At 32.3% G+C, this 25643-nt stretch overlaps 1 protein-coding gene across 2 annotated transcripts in view; it reads left to right on the top strand.

The window, feature by feature from the left end:
• Positions 1-1623: 1623 nt before the first annotated feature.
• Positions 1624-25643, top strand: part of LOC140051042 (uncharacterized) — a 34144-nt gene continuing 10124 nt past the window's right edge. Inside the window, exons 1-5 of one of the 2 annotated variants that reach the window (XM_072096113.1) lie at positions 1624-1747; positions 15690-16274; positions 17993-18125; positions 19182-19269; positions 20906-24330. In XM_072096113.1, the coding sequence (XP_071952214.1) occupies positions 15780-16274; positions 17993-18125; positions 19182-19269; positions 20906-24330 (4141 nt within the window). In that variant the 5' untranslated portion in view covers positions 1624-1747; positions 15690-15779. Of the gene's footprint in view, positions 1748-7040; positions 7506-15689; positions 16275-17992; positions 18126-19181; positions 19270-20905; positions 24331-25643 lie in introns of those variants that run through there. The other variant, XM_072096114.1, reaches the window with a different exon arrangement.

Raw genomic sequence — 25643 nt, 5'->3', positions numbered from 1 at the left:
CTATTATTGTATTAATTATTTAAATTGTAAATTGCCTTTTATATTTTTGAACTGTTTCTAATAAAATTTGAATGAATGAATGATAATGTATCCGGTATACATCCACATCTTATTTACACCCTCTGATCGAAATATGTTTATTTGTTAGTTCAACCATGGAGCTATCTATCTATTCTATGTAGGCCTATAGAGATATTATATTATAGTGAACTATATATATATATATATATATATGTTGTTATATGTATCATTTGTCATGATGTTACATAACACAAGTTTTCTAAGTTACATAAAAACTATAGAAACAAACAATTCACATTCCAAATGAACACTATCAATTAGAAAACGATTTGAGTTTGCAGCTTATCAGACTTTAAATAACAGAGGTCTCTATGGTACAACAGACAAAGGGGGAAAAGTATGTTGGAAATTGAATTATATGGTGGTAACTCTTTGTCAAGAAAAGTCTGGTGTTATCCAGCGAATTTTGTTTTAAACCGAATAAGTGTACCTTTCTTTGAGTAGTACAATGAGCTAATAGGCCTACTTGAATTCCAAGCACCCTAACGAGAAAACAATAGCACCCACAGACAAAGGAACACAAATTTATTAGGGGAAACAGGTCGTTGGCCCTCCCTTTTCAGTGTAATCAAGAGGTGGAAATCCTAAAGCCGGATACTGTTTAAAAGATCACTCTTTTCTATAAAACCATCTTTCATTTCAATAATCTGGACATTGTAATTTTATGATGAATCTTTTTAGTCGTTTTTTTTTAGATTTAGAAAGCGTCTGTCATATTAAAATAACCGGGCCGCAAACTCTGAACTTGAAAAAGGGTTCGGTAAGAGTAGGTGAACAAAGGTATTTAATTTTAAAAAGGTTATAATTAATTAATATTATTTTAGTCTTGATTATTCAATTTATTAACTAAACTATTAATTATAGTACTGCTTTTTTGTTCAAGTATGCATAATTGTCAGTTTACCTGAGTATAGCTATGTATGTATTGTTGAAACGTTATATTATTATCTTAATATTTTGATTAATAAACATAGAGTTAAGAATAATTATTCTTCTTCTTATTCTTTACTCCATGAAATAAAGCTGTATTCATATAACGACAAGCGTTAATGCATAACGTAATACAGTAATAGTATTACTTCATAAAAATAAAGCATATTAATATTAAATTGTATTACATGAACAATACGCTCTGTGAGCTGCTCTCTACAATAAAAAGCCCTGCTGTACGATTTAATGAACTAAAGATCCCAATGCATCGCTTTCCTGTTGTCTTTTGTAATTGCTTTAATGAGTTTGATAGGTTTCATTGATTGATACAGTACATAGATTCCTTGATTGAGTGATATGCAAATTGTGTCACATTATCAACGAAGCGGGATGTATGCCTTATAAGCGTCTCTTCTACTAAAAACCATGTAACTTGCTATTCCAGCTATAGACCTATTTCTAAGCCAAAATCCAAACCGCTGATTGGTTACTTTCTAAGCACATTAACCAATCAGATTACTTAGACCTGCTGCTATTTAGCTATCTCTGTAGAGGCATTGTTTCGGAAAGACTCGATAAGCTACACAACTCTCTTTGTCATTATTGAAGCCCAGACTGTTGTATGGGAAAGGGTGTTCTTTTCACCCGGAGATTCAGCAGGCATTCACAAGAGACCGGCCTGACATCAGACAAGTTCACAGGATTTTTATATATTCTTGGATATATGATTCTAAAGGTTGGATATTGTAAATTATTCATGTTTAAACATGAAGATGCCATGTTTAATGGTGTTATAGTTTGATAACGATATTTCAATAAGGAGGCGACTCCATAAAAAGGCTGCCTCTCTCATCTTGCCTGGCTGGTGGTAGGAGCTGGACAGGGCCATGAAATGAAGCTGTAAAGAGTGACCTTATTTATTAATTGTTAACATACCAATGAAATGTCACTCACCCTTTCCTAACAACCTTTATTAATCACATTATCTTACTGTTTTAAATTCTTAGCCTAGCCAATTAAACTATTATAATGATTCTGACTATTTTAAGAATGATTTTCATCCCCTCTTTGATTTTGTAATTTAATCCTTTTGTTGGCCACATTGATAAAAGGTTTTGATTGACAATAAAACTGGAGCTTGTTGACTTTGATTGGCCAGTAAATGTATTAAATGATCTTTGTGTGACTTTTATTACAGAACCCAAGGGTGGTATGGTATTTTAAAATTTGTGTAGAATTGTTATAAAAAATAAACGATTTACGTTTTTATAAGAAAGATGGTAAATTTGGTGGGATCCTCGTGCCGTGTGTCTCGAGCATTGCCGAAGTAGTGCGACTAAAACAAGAGTCAGTGAATACAGAGCTTCCCATTTTATAAGTACTGGTGTATTATTTTGTGTTAACAAATTACGCAATTGTGCGGCACAATTTCAAATTGCTCAAGGAACTTTGGCAAAATGCGTGTTACATGACAATCACTTCAGTGGGATTGTCCTACATTATCTAGACAGTTGGTGACTATGCAAGGCCATGCGAGAGGTTAAAAAGATGTTTTAAATATAATTATTATTAATATAAAATATGACGATCTCTGCTGGAGAATTTGGTAGGGTAATGAAAATGGAATATTTCAGACCAGGCGAGCCTCATGTTGGCAACGTCCCTTCTATGTCAATAATGCTGCTATCAAATAGTACTGAATGTTTATTAGTTGGAAGAGAATATTTTCAAGTTCAAAGATTGACTGATTCTTATTCTACTGTATTCTATTCAAAGTGGAGCTGACTGAGAACTTTTATACTTTCAAAATATCCCCTCCCCATTCAATAAATACAAAAAAATTCCTTTTTTGTAACCCACCTATTGTACATATAAATACAGATCCAGGATGTTTTAAAAATGAGTGAGTGCAGACATGATTAATTGTCTTGTCATGGTTTGTATTGGAAATTTAGAAAAAATTTACAAAACTTTTATGTGATAATTTAAAAACAGATTAACATAAAAAATGATATTGTTTGACAAAAATGTTCTGATTGACAGCTGAATGTTTTGGGTTGTTTATTTAGTTTCAAATACAGTACAGATAAAAAGTAAACAAATGTTCAGAATTAAGTATTCATTTTTCCCTGAAAGTAGAAGTACCCAGTAATTATGTTTTAGTAGAAAGTACAGTGTGTCACATGACTCAGTAAATATATGTCACATGTGCAGCTACATTATTCATGTCAACACATACTTCCTTCTTGTGATAAAACATTAATGTAATCTGTAGATTATGGCCATGTTAGTGTTACTTGATCAGAATTGTATCTAAGTTAAATAATTATTGGGTGAACAGAGAGTAGTACATTTAATAGTTACCAGCTCATTATCAAAGGTAAATCATGGTGGGGTCTATCGTAGCTTCCTTATTGCGGTTTTAACTTGTTTTACATACGCCAAAGCATACCCCAAAGCATACCCCTTTGTAATCAGGTGGGAATTACAATCGTTACATTACATTCTGAAACCTACAGTATCAGAGTTATATCTATATATATAATTGTATTTCACATGTAAGAGAGTTCCGATCACACAAGCACTTGCTGTCAGTGGAATAACGCAAGGCCCCTAGTTTAGCCCTCCTAAGGGGTCCTCCAATGCTGGGTAGTTGCATTGGGGCTGCTCAATGCATTCAAGCCCCTTAAGCTACAGTATGAGGCCCCTTGCTTTAACCAGTGAGCGCTCATAGCTGTTACGCCACTGCTTGCTATACTGTACATCAGATGCCTAGGCTTCATCGTTCCCTACTACTACGTGCATGATTAAGACTAGTGCGTGTAAACGGAGCTACTGTACTGAACTGAGACCATTGTGTTGTTCACAGTAGAAAACTGTTCTCACAAAAATGGTAGCATACCAGATTAAATAAATTAAATTGACTTATTTAAAGGCATTTTGAATTGATTCTTTTTTGTGGTTAGTTATTTGTGAGAACCAACATTTCTACCACAAATAAATAACCATACTGTAAAACGATTTTAAATCTGAAACAGGCCCTAAGATTAAAAAGAATATGTGGTAGGTACTGTACATTTAATGAACAGTTCGTGGTTGGAATGAGTCAGTAATGATCATTTACTGAGACTAGAGTCTTTGTTGTTTTAAGTACCTGGTTCCCTTTAATCATCACATTTACACCATTCAAATTCATCTCTACCTGCTTTGTTTTCTTTAACAATTGGCATTTAAAATGATAGACCTACAGTACAGTGTACTGAAAGTACAATTAAAAAAAAAGCAATTGAGTATTAACTATTATTAGACTATCAATCTAAAGATATACAGTACAATATTTTTTTCATGATCACTACTAACAAATGTTTACACCTACTGTACTGAATGTAGATTGTTGGTCACATGATGAAACTAAATGTGATGTAGCACACTTGTGCATGCCTTGTTATGTAAATCAAGTACTGCAATTTTGTTTTGCGCATTCATTTTACAGTAAGTGAGCAACCACATTCGCTACTGTAGACTGTTGTTAACTTATCATAACTCTGCGTCTAAATTATATCTAAATGTAATGGCTACGGTTGCGACTCAACTCGGTTTGTTTTGTGTTTTGATCACAACATTGTTGTTTTCAATATTAGTAAAACGATTCACTTCACGGAGGTGGGTAATTTCTCTTTAATGTGTTGATACATTGGAAGCAAATTGAGAATGGAAAAGAACAATTAATGCGGTCTAAATTTATTGTACAGTTGTTGATATAGTACAGTACTGTACAACTAGATAGGATTGTGAAGTGATTAACTCTAACTGTGTAGTCTAAAAGGTATCATTGTATTAATCAAATTGATTCATTATTATCATTTCGGTTCAAGCCCTTTCTTTAAAAATTAATGGTGCGTGAAAATAAATAGCTTTACAATTACACAACAACATTTAATTTTTAACCAATTTACAAACGGTTTAGTTTGCAGTAAAACTATTTTAGGGTATTTTCCAAAAAATTGTTTGTGACTACCCGTAGGTACAATTTAAATTCCTATTGAAGTACTGTATTGTCTACAAAAGAGGCAGTATGTTGAATACACAAATGGGGGCTGTTTTTCTCTCTTTGTTGGTTAGAGATGACACTTTACAGTCAAAACTAGATTTTTAATAAAACTGTATGATCATCTACAGTAGTATTTTCTGTGTGTGTTGTGGATATAAATCTACAGTACTGTATGTCCAGGGCTGAAGCCACCAGTATGGTTGGTAAGCTTTCAACCTGACAACTTTTTCACAAAGGCCTTTCACAACCCAGTCGCTTGAACAAAGATTGTTCCCATATCTTGCGACTACATCACTAATTTTTCTATTGGTAGTACAGTACTGTTTTAGGTAATTTAAAGGACAGTAATCATTTGCAGAGTGGTTTCTCTGTACTGTACATATTGTTGGTAATCTCTTGTACTTGAGAAACTCTATATATAAAGTTGTATGGAAAAATAATTACTGGGTACTATATACCGATTTCTTTTCATTTTTCTAAATTATAGAAATTTTCAAGAATGATAGTACCATGTGTTTAAATACAGGATTTATATCACCAATCATTAACTGGTTCTTAATACACCATTATTCCTACTATACACTACAGTACTAACTCTATACAGCTATCAGTAAATGAATGTAACCCTTCAATTTATCCTGTAGCTTGTCATAGCTAAAGAGATGTATACCTACTGCACAATAAAAAAGAAATTATTGTCATTGATTGATAGTTCTTCAGATGCATTTTAATGTGATTGATTTATCTAATGTTGTTAAACTGTACTACTAGTGCTACTGCCATTTCAACCAAACCCTTATGATGATGTCACCAATTTTAAATACCTAAATTTTATTCTTAAGAGAGATATTGATAGCATGGAGCTATAAAATGAGATACAGTAGCTCCTTGCTCAAAGTAACATTCAAACAACAAAAGTCACGGTAGACTTTTGTACAATAGACTTTTAAAAATAAATATTATTTCTATTGAGTGAGGACTGTTTTGATATTACTGTACATCTGGTCCTATAGGTTATCAGGATTATACTAAATTGCCATCTTTTCCTTTTGTGTTGAGTCAAGTATTCTATTAGAATTGAAAATTTTTAAATTGAAGGCGGATTTACAAATTGTAATTCCAAAGCAGTGTGAAAGATTAACAATGAAATATGAGTTTATTATTGTCAGTGATTAAAGTGCTGTTTAAAAACATGAAATATGGGGTTGAAGGTCAAACCACGGAGTGAGCTTACTTTATGGTGAGAGAGGCTCTAGCTGTGTTCACAAGCACTACAGTTACAATTTATCTGAATTTATATCTCAGTTTACAACCCACGTAACTGCTCCTGTGATCAGTTAATTCTCCTTTATACCTACTGTACTGTGCTGTAGTGTTGATTAGTACCTCTGATATCTGTGTTGTACCTTTGATATCTTGATAGGTACAGTAGATCCAATAGTTTTTAAATGTACAGTAACATTAACATAACAAGCAATAGAAAAAATTTCCCACCAAATTACAACATGGTACAGTATAGCAGATGCAATTTTTGCATATTTTAAAGTAGAACAAAGTTAAATTTAACTAGTAATGTGCAATGTGTACTGTAAACAGATGTTAAATTTTATCTAATTGTTTTATTCCTTTAAAAAATTAAGATTAGTAACACTAACAGTAACATAATTTTATTATTTTAATATGATTTTAAAAATTAACATAACAAATAATTGTAATTGCAAATATTTGTATAGAGTACATGGTGTGCAGTTTTATAACAGCATACTTTAAAATATTAATAATTAAAATACATTAAATGTTATAGTGTATTAAAATTAATCTTTTATTCCACTTATCCTCTTGAATTTAATGAGATTTGTGGTTTTTTTGTCATTTGAAATCAATATAAATTCAATAGATAGTTACAGTGGTTAATGGTTCATTGTTGGAAAATTATTATTTTTTATTAGTTTTTAAACATTTTAAACATTTAATTTTTTTTTCTTAATAGAATGTTTTCTATTCTTACATTTGGGCTTATTAACTATTATGAGATGTGATTTTATTAGGATAATAAAGTGTCTGCTCATAAATTACATTAATCATTTTGTGGATGGCACAAAAATGGGCTTGTTCCCACTACCAACCTGTTTGCAAGCTAAAGTGTATAGAAAGTGCTTCTGATTGTAACAAAGGGTTTGTGAATCAGGAAAAGCAATTCACACTAGTCAGGGATGTACTTAACAGTTGCTACATACCATTAGAATCATGTAGACAGCTTAATCGGGATTATAAGGGATGGTATTAGAAAGTAAGCGTTTGGTAGAAAATCCACGAAAGGGCTTTGTTGTGTATGCTTTAGAGGAAATAGCTGTTTGTGTAATGCAATCCAGTGTGTTGTCAATTGATTCAACTCCTTTAATTTCATTTCTCAAGCATACTACAGTATATTATTCAACTAAAGGTTGGTGATTTTTTCATTATAGTGTATCAATACATTAAAGGCAGCTTGGAACAATATTCAGCAGATCTTTTTAATGCAATTTTTTTTTCTGTGATTTGAGGAAATTAGGCCAATAATACTGTAAAATAAGAATAAAATATTAAATTATTTGTATTAATTTTTTACATTTTTGTTGTATCATTCTATTTTTACAGTGAGTGAGTGACTCAGCAGTGAGTAGAATATTAATTTTTGTTTTGTCAAGAACAATGGTTTTCTTTATGTAATAATTTGTTCAGGAAGGATTTGATAATCGACTAAAAGAATCCTAATTAATTTTTTTTTAAAGATACATAATAATTTGATGATATTTAGAGTTTAAACAAATTTACCAGTTTGGTATTTGTACATATTTTTTTATTTTCAACATAATTTATTTATTTTTATCATAGTACTGTAGCAGACATTGTACTAACTGTACTGTAGGTTATCCTATTATATTGAGTTACTTATGATAACAAGCTAACAGTATGACATTCATAAGATATTTTATTCTTATTTTAACCAAGCAGGAGGTCACTTTGTAACCTATAAAGGTTAAATCTGACATGACATCTGACCTGTGGAGTTTTTACCATTAATCATCATAGTCTAAATATTTTATTGCAGTTACACTGTTCAAAATGATTCAATTTGAATTGCAGTATTCTTTTTTGTTACTAGAATAAAACCACAAGTATTATACACTTGTATGATTTTATTGTAATTATTGCTTTTAACAAGATTCAAACTAAAATTTATGATTTTTTTTTTATCTTTTTTTTTTGTGTGTGTTTTACTGTACATTTTTTGTTTTTAGATTTAATTCAATGTGATCATAAAAATAAGGAAATTAGCACCAAATCCTTCTGCCATACTCATTTTTAGACCACTCATAAAACGAGGACTAAAAGAAAAAAAAGTATGACGGGAATGAAAACTGTGTGAATTAAAAACAATTAATTTAAAAAACATGAATCAATATTTCAGAAAAGTGATTAGGAGAGTTGTAAAATAAACGTTTTTAATAAATTGTGGACTTTTTTATTTCCATTGGTTAATATAAATTAGATTTTAAAATGATATTTGTAATATGAACTGTACAGAAACATAAGGCAGAAAACAATAGACTTTAATAATCAAACAATTATTCAATTACCAACAATACTCTTTGTGATAAACACAATAGTCACATAAATAACAATTGAGTCTAAAATTTGACTGACTGTACTGGTATGGTACTGTAGTATTATATTAATAAAAAAAATATGGTGTGAACGATATAAATGTTGACTTAAAGACTACATCAACAGAAATGTAAGATATTATGATCTGATGGTAAGATTAATCTCAATGGAGATCACTACTTACACATACTGAGGCCTAGTTCAATACTAGCAGTTCATTCAATTTGATTCAACCATTGTAGAAATGGGGGTGTCTGTCAAAGTTATCATCCAAAATTAGAAATGTGTTGATGCAGTAAATCAATTAGTACAACCTGTATATTGTATATTTGTACTGTACAGCAACATGAGAAACAGCCATTATTTCCTATGTATTAGAATTAAATAATTCTATAATTATAATATTTAATATGAATTACACACACTGCAGTTATGAAATTTATATAAAATTTGCACCATAGCAAAATTCAATTTAGCAATGTGACTGCAAGCATCAAATTTTACTAAATTATGTAACTTTAAAACACTAAGTCGTGCCAAGTAATACAGTTAGTATCGATGCCCAAATTATGTTGAAATAATTGAAATTGAATTTTCACCTCGGCGATTAAATTTCTTACTGTGCATGGCTATTTTTGCCAACAGATTTGAATTCAAATTATTTTCTGTACATTGTGTAAAAAAATCAATAAGCACTTTGATATTTTTACCCAGGTAAAAAATTCAATTATTTTCCATTAAAAATTCCATGTCGGAACAGAAATGACAATATCTGTGCGCTGTTATCCTCGCCAGGTTTCACCCAGGTTAATTTAAATCAAATGGAATACCATTAAAAGCTGATTTCTCCGTAGTATCTCTTGATCATACAGTACATTACTTGTCGTATAGTATGTTGTTGAAATTGGACTTTAAACCTTATAGATTAGAATGTGAATCAATTATTCTTGAGTGTTATTTAAATATGAATTATGACCTGTCATGCTAGAAAAAAATGAAACTATCTTGTGGTCTTATTTTAATATTCATTTTTGTGAACTTTGCATTGGGAATACCTTATAATACAGCTCTCTCTTGTTGATATTATTTTAATCATAAATCATAAACTTTAACTATTGTAATTTTTTTACAGCTAATTCAACGCCCTGTTGATTTTCCTCTGAAGAAAATGGAATTTTTATAAAGTCTAAATACAGCATTACTGTAGATAATATGCTGTTCATAAAAATTAAAATGTTTAAACACTATAAAAAGCTTATTAAACACTGTATTTATTCCAATACTGCTGGTAAAAAGAGTCTCTTTGTATCATACCTACATACATACATGTTTTTCTGGATACTCTTTAAAAGAATCAAAACACTTCTCCAAATTGGTGATTTTTATAAACAATGGAAAAGCTGGCTTGGTCACAATTTTGAAACACAACCCTTTTCTTTTGTTCTTTAAACAATTGAGTCAAATATTAGCTTACCTTCCAATGTTCTTAAAGATTTTAATCTACAGTACTACTGTGTTTATTAGGGAGAGAAAAATGCATATGCCTTGGGCTAAGTCACTGTATCGGATTCCCAGAGGTGGTACTTTAGCTCATGTTGAACAAAAAATTGAATTCATACTTATTTACCCATCTACACTGTATTAGCAGTATGATAGTATGTTAGAAATATTTCTTTGTATTGTAATGTAGGATCTTTAGGGAAGTTTCCAATTTGGCAATGCAAACACATTGATGACATCATCTCCATCCATATCACATTGGATGGGATAGTATGTACTACTGTATTGCAATTGCAGAGGTGTGGCTGCCAGTCCCAGCTACTGTATGTGCTCGTATGGGTGGGGCTCTATTGTACAGAGGTGTGGCTGTCATGAGAAAGATCAAGATTCAATTTATTGACACATAATATAACATAATAATAATAATAATAAACAGTATTTATATAGCGCCTAATGGATCACTGACCCCTCTAGGTGCTTTACATAGGACCTTAACTAATGGTAATAAACTATCCCCCGCCGGACACCATTCCGGTATTTCTTAGTCGAGGTTTCGGGGATGGAGACAATCAATAATGTGAAAAAAAAAATGTAACAAAGCTTAACTATGCTTAACTAAGGTAAAACTATCCCCCGCCGGACACCATCCCGGTATTTCTGAGTCAAGGTTTCGGTGTGGTTTTTGATATATTTGTTTTCCTGAGCTTAGAAACATAGATACATAGCTACTGTATGGGTGGGGCTCTTATTGTACTGTACCAGGTTTAGTAGTAGTCAGGAAAAACTTTAAAATATTGTGTGCTACAAAAATAATACTGTGACCAGCTTATTTCAGTGCTACGCTACTTCAAGTTCAATTTCTACAACAATAAAGAGTATATTATTGGGTACTCTACAACCTTTACTGAATAAATACAAAAGCTGCTAAATATTAACTCTTTTACAAAATCCACCATGTAAGTAAAGCATGACAGAATAAAGTGTAAAAAGTATAGTGGTAATATTGTTATTGAGTAATGAGTATGAAGATTTACAGTATACTGGTTTTGCATAATAAATTAGTCACATTCATGTAAATAATCAAATAATTATTTTGTTTGTAAATTATCCCAATGAAACTAGTAATAATAGCATAAATACTCAATGTTAAATGCTACTAATGTTTGAAGAAATTCCTAAAAATGTACAGCAGCGTCTGTAAATAAGTATGTGTCCCTTACATTACAATTTGCTTTAACTACCATTTTAATAAACATTATTAATGTACAGTAGTAATGTAGCAACTCCATAAAAAACGTAATATGTAAAAAATGTTCTTTATAGATTTGTTTTTGAGGTTGCATGTTTTAGGGAAGGAACTGGATTGCTCTACTGTGTGTCGTAGGGAAAATGAATCATTAATTAGTGTTAACATGTTGTAGCAAAATGTACAGTATACTGCAGCAAAACAAAGGCATGTCCCTGTACTCACTCATAGTACACTAGCCGCAACACTAGCCAATTGTCCATTGAATGGAATGTTTGAAAGCCAATTTACATTTTTTTGGCTTGCTCGGGACAAAATCTATATATAAATTTACGTAAGGGCAAAATTCGGTAAATCGCGCCTTACTTCTAGAATTTTTACTCGATGGTATATAAAGTTGGATCGTACTTTCGGTACTGATTTTAACCACCTGATGTAACCCTGTTTACTAATTAAATTGAGTTAGATAATTAGTTATTGACGATTAAAACGAATTTAGGTTCAACGATTTGCCCCAAATAGGGGTGTTTTCCGACCGTGGTATACACTGTTTAATGCATGTCCATCGTGAAAAATACCCGCATACAATAATACGAGGACGCTTCGCATTTTCCTATCTCCTCCTACGTTAACTGTTTTTAATGGCTGAAAACCGGTTGAACAGCTCGAGTACAGCATCATAATGTTGAAGACAGGCCGATTTTCTTTAAAAAATACTATTTTGATACATTTAATATACGTTTATACAAATGTATTGATTTGCAATGAATGGAACATTCCAAATTATTTGGTTTAACCATACTTGCATACCTCCATGGTTTAACACAAGTAGGTAAATTTATAGACCCTTGGAGAATAAACAGAAATAGTATTGTAATGCTATACAATACTGCAAATAGGTATTAACCACTTTTGATCGCCATTTGAATCAAAAGTGTGTTGGTACTGTTAAATATAATATAAACAAATATACTAATAAACTTTATCACTGTGAGTGTGGGTAGCCCCTACTTTTAGATTAAACACATAATAATATAATACTTTATTACTGTCAGTTGTTTCTCAACGTTTGTATCTATATATAAATTTACGTAAGGGCAAAATTCGGTAAATCGCGCCTTACTTCTAGAATTTTTACTCGATGGTATATAAAGTTGGTTCGTACTTTCGGTACTGATTTTAACCACCTGATGTAACCCTGTTTACTAATTAAATTAAGTTAGATAATAAGTTATTGACGGTTAAAACGAATTTAGGTTCCAAGATTTGCCCCAAATAGGGGTGTTTTCCGACCGTGGTATACACTGTATAATGGATGTCCGTCTTGAAAAATACCCGCCACAAAAATGCGAGGAGGCTTCGCATTTTCCTATCTCCTCCTACGATAATTGTTTTTAATAGCTGAAAACCGGTTGAGCAGCTAGAGTACACCATCATAATGTTGAAGACAGGCCGATTTTCTTTAAAAAATACTATTTTGATAGATTTAATATACGATTATACAAATCTATTGATTTGCGATGAATGGAACATCCCAATCTCTCAGTCTGCCAGAGTTTGGTTTAACACAAGTACTGTAGGTAAATTTATGAGCCCTTGGTTTAACACATACGGTAGGTAAATATATGGGCCCTTTGAGAATAAACTTGCGAGATTGTGGATAGGCTCTACTGTTAGATATATAAACACATTATTATATACAAATAAACTTTATACTGACAGTTCTTTCTCAACGTTTGTATTAATTAATAATTACCAAATATAAACGTCGTAGTGGTGTATCGTGACATGGTACTTTAATATTTCAATCGATTATGACAGTTTTAACTAAACTAAATAAAGAATGTTCTCTAATATAATTAGGAATCTCTTGCCATACACGGGGAAAATTAGTGTACAATGAATATTTAAAATAAATAAATAAATAAATAAAATAAAAAAAGTATTAAATCGCAAATGTTTTACTGTATTTAGAGGTATATTATTTATAGGCCTATAAAACATGAAAAAAATATTTCGTTACTGAGTGGATAAAGAATATATTTAAAAATTGTTCCTCTTTGTACCTATCCGCTTTCCCATCCCTCAACCCTAATGTTACATACAAAACACAAATTGGGTTTCTTTAAATGAGTTCAAATCAAAAACTTGGACTCATTTTGTGATAAGTTTCTCCTTCGGAAGTAATTCCCAGGGTGCTAATTTTAGTTGACTACATAAATCATCGTGTCTATTTATTCGTTTCTGTAAACGACAATGTATAGGCCTATAGTCCTGCGGTACGTACATTTGAAATCGCCAGTTTTGTTACGCTGAAATTACTGTGTATTCCAGAACCATCTGTGGGCACGACCTAGATGGTACGCGAGCGAAGCGAGCGTACCATCTAGTAATTTTAATTTATACAAAATGTGTTTCTGTTGAATAACTCTGTAACATGAAAAAAAACTTGTATAATTTTGAAATATAATTTTTATAATAAACTTAAGTGATTGTGGTTGTGTCTTCTGTCTAATTTACAATTTGGTGAAAAAATCGGCACTTCTCAACGTGAGCGTAGAATAAATGTTCGATTTTGAAAAATCACTTGATATATAAGTGGAGTTCTTATGTATCTTGCGTAAACTGTAGAATAGATGCGTAACAATGTGTAACGCTATATCCGCAGCCTAGTTGAGACACAAATATGTGTGCCGCATGCAGAAGTCTACCTTCATGTCTAAACGTACAAAACTATGTAAAACAAGTACATACCATGATAAAATGAGATAAACAAGTTATTTTTAATATGAATAAAATATTGAAGTTATGGATTAGGTTTCAAAATTATAAATTGCCTGCTGGGATGTTTTTAAAATCAAGAAGTAATTTCTAATCTTTTCCCTTGTACTACTGTATACCAAAATTACAGTAATAATTAATAGACAAATTATAATGTTATATAACTGTCCTCAACAATATACAGGTACTTCTTAGTTATATAAACTTTTTTTAAATAATTTATAATGCCAAATTAGCCATTTCCTTTTTAAATGCTGTTCATAATTTATGCAGTGTACCACTCGGTGGATACTATTTGGATTTCAAACAAATTTATCTATGATGTGACGCAACACAAAGAATAAGATATTTCTCACCTTTGTCTTTTATTATTGACATTTGATAAGATAAACAATGATATTAATAATCCAAAATTTGATATTGCAAATGTTTACGCAGCTAGAACAAATATTGTTGAAAATGTGCTCTTAATTGTCATTTACTTTTATAGTTATGCAATTAAGAGGTTAAACCTCCATTCGTATTATGTACAAAGTATTTGATTTCCAATTACAACTATCATTATCTTCCCTTTCTTACACGGCTTAACGGTATGGTATCCAAGTAGAGTATTTTAACTACCTGTATAGCTACAGTTAGAATAATTCAATCCTAATTAAATTTTACATTAAACGCAATCTCTACTACTAAAATATTTTGTGTATTAAGTATAATTACAAGTATTTATTTTACATCGTTATAGTTACATTGCGGTTGTGAAATGATACAATTTACAAATTATAATGAATTCAGTTTTATTGATTGTCAGGATGCTCAACGAAATGCATTATAAATTGGCAACAATTTATGTATCAACTATCAAGTCTCAAGCGATACATAATTTCACTAGTTTAGCCAGCATAGAATATTAGCTTGCCCCAGGGGTAAATGCCATTTCCCTTGGGTAATTTCTCATCTTCAGCTGTGGCTATGAAATTTCCCTTTACTGTGGAGACATTATTGATTTCCAGTTGAATATCTCCTATCACCTGACATATTTGTCCATGTCTAAGGTCAGAATACTGACTTGATAAAAACCAAAGAGTTAAATAAACATTGATAGCAAAGAGTTTACATTGAATTGGTCTTGGAGTATGAATATATTGCATCACTGTTGTTCTTTACACTAGACTGAAATTAGGTCTCTGGTAATGGTATTAATTTTCCAATAATATTACACAATGACATTGTTGGATCACTTTATAGTAATTGGGTATAGATTGGTACACTAGTTTAAATTATTAATACAGTATTTTTTTGCAGAATATTTAATGGAGATATTTATTTTTCTGAATATTATTAATAGATTAATAAAACTAACGTGGAATGAAATGTTCACTGAAAGGTATTACATTTTAAGCATAATAAAAATTGACCCAATTTGGTTTATATTATTAATGTTTTGTTTTACAGATTGTGTTAATGGTTGTCTAGTGAATACACCAGGTGCTGGTATTGAGCACGGAGGGGGATAATTTTTCCTAGGCCAGGTTCTACCACAATATGGCCAATTCGTACCCAAAGGATGACGCATCACAGTACGAGAGTGGCGAAGAATGGGAAATCGGCCTAGGCAACTTAATCATAGACTTGGATGCTGACCTCGAGAAGGAGACAATGAACACAAATAATAGTTTAAACGACTCAAGTCCGTTCAGAATCGGAAAAATGAAGATTAAACGCAAAATAAGCGCAAACGCAAAGATGGACGGAAGTGATGACACGATAGAGACTTTAACTGTAACAGAGGAGAAAAATACAAAATCACGAAAACGAGACATAGGAAATAGTAAAACTGATAGAACTGGTACAAATGTAAATCTATGTGAAAACAATATCGAAGATGACAAGCCAAAGAATAAAATTGGAAAAGAAAAACAGGACAATACAGAGATTGAATCTAAAGAGGACGCAACTAAAAAGGACGACAAAAATGAAGGAAAGAAGAAAAATAAAGAATGGAATGAGAAAAGACCCAGGAAGTCTAAACTAGATAAGGTTTGTAATACAGTATTTTTATTTTCTTTTTATTAAGCTCAATTACAAAATAGGTTACATGTGTTTTGTAAGCATGACATTGTTTTCAGGTAATTGTTATAGTGCTATGCCTAGGTTTAGTAAGGGTCAGGTATCAACCATCAATCTTGGTAATGACAAATGCTGCATTTAATGACATCATACTGAAGGTCAGGATGGTTTTGTGTATACAGACAAGTACATGCCAATCCAAGGGTACAATCATGTATTATAGAATTTAATTGACACATTGTGGTGTTAAAGTTGTGATTATTTTTCATCTACCAATGCTGTTCATTATTGATTATTTTTTCAAGTATATTTCCATATTTTGACTGCAGAATTAATTATTTTTTACCAATCTAATTTTTACATTAAATGTTAATTTATGAAAATGAAGAATAACACTAAATTATAATACTAAATTATAATACTGAAACACTAAAGAAAGTGAAACCTATATTTTGTTGCTTTTTTCCAAATTAAAAGAAGTCTTATGTAAATTGGATGCTTCTTAGCTTTTCACATTTTTTGCACATTCATATCGGGTAACGTAACATAATAAGGTAATATGACAAGTTGTCATAGAAAAGTATTCCAAATCCAATTCAAATTTCCACACATATCAAATGTTGTATTAAATAGGAAAAGTACAACTCAGAGGCTATTAACATATGATATGATCATGGAGGAATTATAGTAGTTTTAGAGTAATGATGTAAAATTGCACATTTGCAAGTAACAGCAGTATGCTAGCATAGTTTTATAGATTACAACAATTTGTTAATGTTTGATTAAGAAAGAGAAGCAATGAGTTTAACCCAGTTTAAACTGATTTATGTCTGTTATTGTTTACTGAAAATTAAAGTGGGATTCTTGATGAGTAGAAATTGGAATATTATTAGGTAGTTCATCAATCAGTCTAGTTGGATTAAAATGATTGCTGGCCCAGATAATGGTTTCAGTCTAGTTCGATTAAAATGATTGCTGGCCCAGATAATGGTTTCAGTCTAGTTGGATTAAAATGATTGCTGGCCCAGATAATGATTTCAGTCTAGTTGGATTAAAATGATTTCTGGCCCAGATAATGGTTTCAGTCTAGTTTGATTAAAATGATTGCTGACCCAGATAATGGTTTCAGTCTAGTTGGATTAAAATCATATGCTGGCCCAGAAAATGGATTCAGTCCAGTTTGATTCAAATGATTGCTGGCCCAAATAATGGGCCAGCAATAGTCTAGTTGGATTAAAATCATTGCTGGTCCAGATAATGGTTTCAGTCTTGTTGGATTAAAATGATTTCTGGCCCAGATAATTGTTAAGTCTAGTTGGATTAAAATGTTGTTGCCCAGATAGAGTATTTAGTTTTGCTTACAAATTTTTATTTTAGTGCAGCCCACTGTACAGTATGGCCTAACAATACCAACCATATTTATGCATGATACAAAATAGTCGACATGGGTCATAATCCATTATTTTACGTTGTACTGTTTGTTAAATGTCATTCACTTGGTGTTTAAGAAATTCATTTAACAGGCAATTAGAAATGTGTCTCTTGTTGATAAGAAGTGGGGTTATATTCACATGCTTTATTTAGTAGCTTATTTGCTCACATCAGAAACGGGACTAATTCAATAATAAAATATTATTTTCATTACTTAAACCTTGATTACGATTTTGCTATTTTTGTAATATTATTAGCAACCATCATTTGAGAATGTTGGTGTTGGCACGAGTGATGTCGGTACATTAACTGAACCAGACAAGTTAGGTCCGTGTGAACCAGGAACAAGCGTCAACCTTGAAGGAATTGTTTGGCACGAGACTGCTGAAGGTAAATATTTCAATTTCTTTGTAAAGTATAATGCTTGGTTCCCACTAGGACGCAACGCAAGGACGTAAACGCATACAAAAATCTTATCTATTTGTACCATACTATATTGTAATGTTATCTTACTTTGTTTGATGCGTTCTTGTGTGTTTTTAAAATGCTGTTTGTCTGGAATAACATCGATATCAATAACAATTTCATTGCCATTCAATACACAGTAGCCTACATTTGATGTTCACATGCCAATGAATAAGGATAAAAATGCACACACTGTCGTACAAGTACACAAACAAGTTGCCAGCCTTAGGCTTGAACTCGCGACCTCTCAATTGGAAGCCGGGTACCTTATCCTAACGCCACATGCTTTGAATGAATCTTAAATTATTACTCAGCAGGTTTTTAACCTGAAAGTCAATTCTACAACGTTCAAAGATATTGTACTGCATGAAAAAATGCCATGCTATTAAATATTGGTGGATTTTATTAGATACTTTTGGAAAAAAAAAAATTATGTGATAAAAAAAATAAAGCTAAGCAATTCTTGTGAAACACTTCATTTAATAAAATTGAATTTCTTCATAAATTTAATATTTAAATGCTATTTGTTTTGGTGATAATACATTCCCTCCTGCTTTTCTACAATTTGTTTTTTAGTAGGAAAAATATCGAAAAATGTAATGAATAATAAAGTACAAATATAATAATTTTAACAAACATTCATAATTAATACAATTATTTAGTTATATTTCTTTCGCTAAAAGTATAAAAATGAAAGTGAAGAGGAAAGACAAAAGCTGTCATAGACCACTATTGCCAAAGGGCGTGTCTCTAAAGGGCGTGTCTCTCTAATTCCAACTAAAGATATGGGGTACTGTATGTATGACAATCCCACTGTATTGAGACACATTGTATAATTATATTAATTTATGTTGGCCTAGATTATTCATGGTAATATTCAACGCATACAACAATGAACGTTCATATGTAGAATGTAAATTAATCTATACTTGTTTTTTATGTGATTGATTTAAAATTTTTTCATTGTTGTTGTGATGGCAGGTGTTCTTGTTGTCAATGTGACATGGAGGAATAAAACATATGTAGGAACATTAATGGACTGTACAAAACATGATTGGGCGCCCCCTCGGTGAGCATATTATTTTTACAACTTGAATAATGGTTACTAAAACTCTGTCTACACTATCAAATTTTATGTGGCAAATAATGTGATGATGTCAGATCACTATCATATTTGGGCACATCACTACCATATTTGGGCACGTCACATTATTTTATTTTTTTAGTTTGATAGTGTAGACGGAGCTTTAGAGTACTTCAAATTTTGATCATAGCAAATGAAAATATAATATTGTTTGTATTGTGAGACTTTAGTAATATATTATAGTTCAGAAAAAGAGAATATACTGTATAAACAAATAGAAAAGAATATAAATAAGAATTTTATTTAAAAAAAGGGAAAATGTCATTTTATACGTACTGTACTGTACAATAACTTGTAAATTGCAGTGGCTTGTTAGCAGGAGATTGGCTATCATATTTACAAAAATAAAATATTGAATGAAGGCTTAAGTTTCAGTTGGCGCTTGAATTACATCCATGGTGACAAACTATAAATCATGTATTACATTTCTACTGTAAATGTATGAATTATTCAAGTTGAATGATAACTACTGTGCATGTGATTTATGTTAAATCAAAGACACTAGAAAAAAGATATTAAAACGTACTCTTCCAAAAAATGTTGCTTAGGAGCAAGATTGTTTTAATGTGCAATTTACAGTCTCTAAACCTTCCCATCAACTACTGTATTTTACTGAATATAATTCCATGCACGATAACTTCACACCTTCACTTATTAAAATGGTGGGAGATATACTGTGTAGAGCACCCATACAATATGGCCTAAAAGGAGTAGCTTGCTTATGTTATTGTTAATTATGTAACACTTTGTTCACCTTTGTATATAGAAATCCTTGTTTAAATCATTTTGTTATTGTTTATTTAAAGCTGTATAAAGCTCTGTCTACACTATCAAACTTTATGTAACAAAAAAATGTGATGTGCCCATATGATGATGTCATTATGTCTTAATGTTTAATTTTAAATGTAAATAGGTTGGGTAATCATCAGGAATAGTCCCGAACAGGGAGATGAGCACCCCTGCCCACCGATGAGTTTCGGGATCCCTTTGACCAGGAGGGAGAGTACCCGTCAGGGTCCTTACCAAGGGTTACAGGTCTCAGGGTTTTAGTTGTTTTAAAATGAATTAGTGTTCCATGACCTTCTCATCAAAATTAATGTGCTATGTCAACATAATGTCAATGACGGCGAAATGTCCCCAATAATGGGGATAGCTATGCAAACAAGTAACAAGTTCAAGTAACATATCACCATATTGGGCACATCATTTTCATCATTTTTATAGTTTAATAGTGTAGACAGAGCTTAATAATAATAATAAGGCGTTATATTTAGTGATTTTCTCAGTATGTTATTCTCTACTGAACAATTGGCCCACAGTACTCCACATTAGGTGCTTCTAAATAAGTTGACTTTGACTGTGAACATTATTTGCTTTCCAATGTTCAATTCTTAACATGTATTAAGATTGATATTATTATCAACAACCATTCTTCCTCAGTCTTGAATCTACCCGGGATCCTGAAACTGGGCAACAAACATCTTAGCCACCTTATAGCGACACTGTCAACTAATCGCACATTATATTTACTGTTACTGTATGGACTTTTTCATGTTTCCAGGTTCTGTGAATCACCAGTTAATGACATCGAAGGGAAAGCTCAGACAAGTAAAGGTCGTCCGAAACGCAATCGTAACTCAACATCGGTAACTGATCTAAGTAATTACACAGAAACACGTTCCTCAATCCACTGCAAGCTACGCAACTCCACTAACGGTAAAGGACGACGTGGAAGCAATATACCAGTACCTCCTGTAACAAATACAGAGAAAACATTAAATGGTAAACGAAAGGCAAAAACATCTGAAAGTGAACTAAATGCTTGTGATGACAAAGCTGCAAAGAAAATCAAGAACTCTAAAACACCTTCTCCTGTTTCATCCAACGAAAGTACTTCCACGCCATATACAACATCTCAAGTTCTTATAGAATGCCCGGAGCCCAATTGTAATAAAAAATACAAGCATATAAATGGGCTGCGTTATCACCAAGCACACGCTCATCATGAACTACCAAAGAAGCCCCAGGAACCAGTTGATACACTTGATTCTGAAGACAATTTTAATGACTTTACCGACATGGATACCAAAGACTTAGAAACTGTAAATACAAAACTCACAGATACTGAAAACTGTGAAGAAACACCAGTTAAAATGAACACTGAAAAAGAACTTGATGCTGATCATATCTGCAATGATGACAGCAATGAAACAGACAATGTTGAAAACCGTCTATCCAAAGAAGATGGTGTTGTTGAAAATGATATAATCAACAACAAAAAAGAAAATATACCTGAAATAAATAAAGTTAGTAAAAGTCCTGAGAATACAGTAAAAGAATCTGTGAATAGTGCAGAAGTACTAGTACAAAATGATGCAGATGATAAATTGTCCAAAAGTAAACATCCTAAGGATCTTTCAGTTTTTGATTTTAACTCAACGACGGAACCAGATGAACAAACTGATAACAAACATAGTGAAAAGACATCTGTAAGTGTTATAAAGACAACTGTTGAATCTAACACCACAACTAAAGACATTTCTCAACCTGATTTAGCAAAGATTGAAACAAACAATGTGTCTCCTGTTAAACCAATTTTAACAACTGGTGATCAACAAAAGCAAAAGAAAATAGAGAAAGATAAATTAAAATTGCAAGAGAAACAGAAGAAAACAAAACCAGAAAAGGTTTTGATCAAACCAAAGCCTAATAGGCCAATTGCTCCAGCACCACAGATAACCCCACAGCTGATCACATTTCCGGCTGTTGTGACTGCTCCAGCCAATGTTGGTGCCGGGATTGCCATCCCACCAACTACTACAATATCACAGCCAATCATGGGGTCTTCTACCCTCAAACCCATCCAACCAAAACCAACGGTAATGAGTGACCATGCTGTAAACCCTGTTCTAGCAAATCTTAAGGACAAGAAACCAAAATCAAAGAAAAGAATAAAAGATAAGGAAAGAGAAGTTGATAAGAAAATAAGCTCACCTTCCATCAAAGAACCAGAAAGAAAAAGTCTTGTAGGAAAGACTGAAATTGTAATCAGACCTAATACAGGAACTGTTGTCTCTAATTTGAAAGGAACAAGTCAGAATCTATTGGAAGCAAATATACTTAAGGAAGCCTTGTCGCAATCTGGAATAAACTTAGATGATTATAATAGTAATTCACCGAGTGGATCTGAATCTAATGACAATAAAGAGTTACCACGAACACAAACTTCTCAACCAGCTGATGCTGCTACAGTTGTAAATAGTAACTCCACTATACCAGAGCCTCCAAAGCTTATACGCACTAGTAGTTTACCGCCAAAGCAACAGTCTTCTATATCACAGCGTCCTCAGCCAAAACCACTTGAACAGTTTGAGAAAGACCCCGCTGAAAAACCTGTTATGAGTGTGCTACCAGCTGTCAAAGTGACTACTGTACGGCCACAAGAAGATGTTGCACCTCGTGTTATAATTCCTCCACCATTAAGTTCTTCACCAGATCAGAACAGAGCAACACAAAGTCCAGCATATTCTGATATTTCTGATGCAAATGAGGAAGATACAGTTCCAAGGGATAGAATTGTCGATGTTAAAGATCCTTTTGTTTTCAAGGAATTGGGTCCAATGGGTTCCCACAGTCATGGACGTGATGGTGTCTTAACTGAACAGCGACCATTTTATCCCAGCTATCCAGGGGTAATTGTTCGTGATAGAAGTCACTCACCACTTAGTGATGTGCCTACTAGACCGGAGATGCCAAAGCTAATTCCCAAACAAAGGATAGAAAGAGATATAGATATAGAGGAAAACTCTGATTCAAAAAGTAAAGATGAAAGCACCGCTACAAAACCGTTGTACCAACATCCTCAGTTGTACACTCCGCATCGATTTCCGCCATTTTATTTTGGATATCCTAACCATATAGATCCAGCTGGGGCTCCTTTGCACATGATCCCAAATGCACCATATGGTCATCCTCATGAACGATTAGAAAAGGGTCAAAGAGATGTACCAAAGACTCTGACCTCAAAGGAACCACGAAGTTCTACTCATGCAAACGTAGAACCAGTAAAAGCATCTCAAACTGAAATAAATCGAACTGATAAAAAAATAAAAGTTGAAAGGACATCAGATGATATACGAGATAAGCAATGTGAAGGCGTTGAACTTAAACCTCAGATGAAAATACGATCGCCTCTAGAACAATCAAGGCATTATGATCGCCTAGGTGGTTATTACATGTATGCCCACCCACAGTGGGAGGAATCAAGGCGAAGAGAACTCGAGGAAAGGAGAAAACTAGTTAAATCTAAACCTGGAGAACGTAAACATTCTAGTTCACGTGCAGATCAAAGTCCAAATTCGAGAGGACGGGAAGAAGTAAAACGAGTACGTACTCCTGAATCGGCAAGTAGTAGTACCAGTAGTGTGGATTCTAAAAATATACGAAGTAATTTACAGCAAGATAAACCTCATAAAATGGAAGGACCATATTCTCAATATCTTCAACCACCTTATATGTTACCATATAGCGTTGTTGATGAACAATATAGACAATCTATGGTTGCTTACCCAGCTCAATACCTTCCGCCAGAGTTCAGTTATTCTCCGGTTTGGAAACCAGATAAAGGAAGCAATGATCCAAAACGTCCAAAACACATGTCGAGCCACTCTTCCACTTCACCAGGAAAAATAACTGAAATTTTACCCGAAGGCAAAAATGCTTTAGACGTACTAAAACAACATGCTAGTCAGTTGATGTACCCGCAGAATAAAGAACATTTACGTGGTCAGGATCCTAACAGAACCTCGCCTCATAAAACTGCTAGTCCTACTCCGAGGAAAACCCCGGAAAATGCAAGTATTGAAGAGCATTCACGTTTTGAGGCATCACGGCATAGCCCACGACCGCATCCTCATCCCCAAATGCAACACCTTCATATGCACCACCATACACACCTTGGATATCCTATGATGCCTTATGGACAAAGTAAGTACACTTTTTTTTAAACTTTGCTTTGTATTACATCTTTCCCACAGGTAATAATAATGATTATTGTCATATTCAATTGGGAACTTTTGTAGTCAACATGAGTACTTTTGTATTCGCTTGAATGGTAAATTGTAAAATCATTGTGCTCAACAGAAAATCATTTGAATAGAAAAGAAATGTTAACAAATGCAAGCCTGTTCGTTAAAAGAAATCTCAACACTCAAAATATTCCGTTAAATATGTACTCAACGGAAAAACAATACTCAATGGTCCCAATCGAATATGACAATTGATATTTCAAAACCGGAAAATTCCAAAACTTGTATTCCTGTTTATTTATAGTATTTTGATATTAGGGTTCATCTTGACAAATCAATCATACAAACTGATAAATCATTCTATTATTAAAAAATTTTATATAATATTATAAAAAAAAAAACAATTTTTAAGAGGAAATTATTGAAACAGATATATTACAAATCATTTCATGGTTTTATGCTACGATTGTCGTATTCGATTGGGAACTTTCGTTAAGTACTTTTTGTATTCGAATTGTAAATTTGTGCTCAACAGAAAGTCATTCGAATAGAAAACGTTGACAACGAAAGCTTTTTCATTAAGAACAATCTCAACGCTCAAAATACTCCGTTAAAGAAGTACTCAACGGAAAAACTGTACTCAACGGTGAAAGTCTAAATCGAATACGACAATTAACTAGATATAACCAAATTTAGGATTAATAATCCAATAATTTTGATTTATTGAAAATAAAGAATTTATACTAATTTGTGAAATGTTCACTTCCCAATTGAAATAATAAATATTTTAGGAGTAAATTATTAAAACAAACATATTACAAAACATTACTAGATATAACCAAATTAAGGAATAAGAATCCAATAATTTTGATTTATAATCATTTGAAATAAATAAAATATTTATTGAAGCAGTACAGTTTGAAAGGAACACAGATTAATTTCACGGTCTGTTTGAACTTGTATATTCCCTTTGATTTAGTACCTCCTGCAGAGCATCCTTAAACTGTTGTAATCTCACAGACGTTTTTGCTCAATTTCTGCATATTTTTTCTTCAAAGTAAATGTTGGATAATTAGTTTGGCTGCCATGCATTTATCTGTCAATAGTTTGTAATGACATCAACAGGATATTGTCACCAAGCTATATATTTTATATTAGTCGTTTGAACAATTTCTGATAAACTTTATCTTAACTCTTTTTAATACAGTCAGTAGAAAGCTATATTCGGTCAATTCCAATTAACTGATTACAATAATGTAGACATACCGGTAC

This window comes from Antedon mediterranea, chromosome 6 (genome assembly GCF_964355755.1).
Source record: "Antedon mediterranea chromosome 6, ecAntMedi1.1, whole genome shotgun sequence".
NCBI classification, from domain to species: domain Eukaryota; kingdom Metazoa; phylum Echinodermata; class Crinoidea; order Comatulida; family Antedonidae; genus Antedon; species Antedon mediterranea.
The sequence above is the reverse complement of the archived record's forward strand: the minus strand, read 5'-3'. Positions and strand labels throughout refer to the sequence as shown.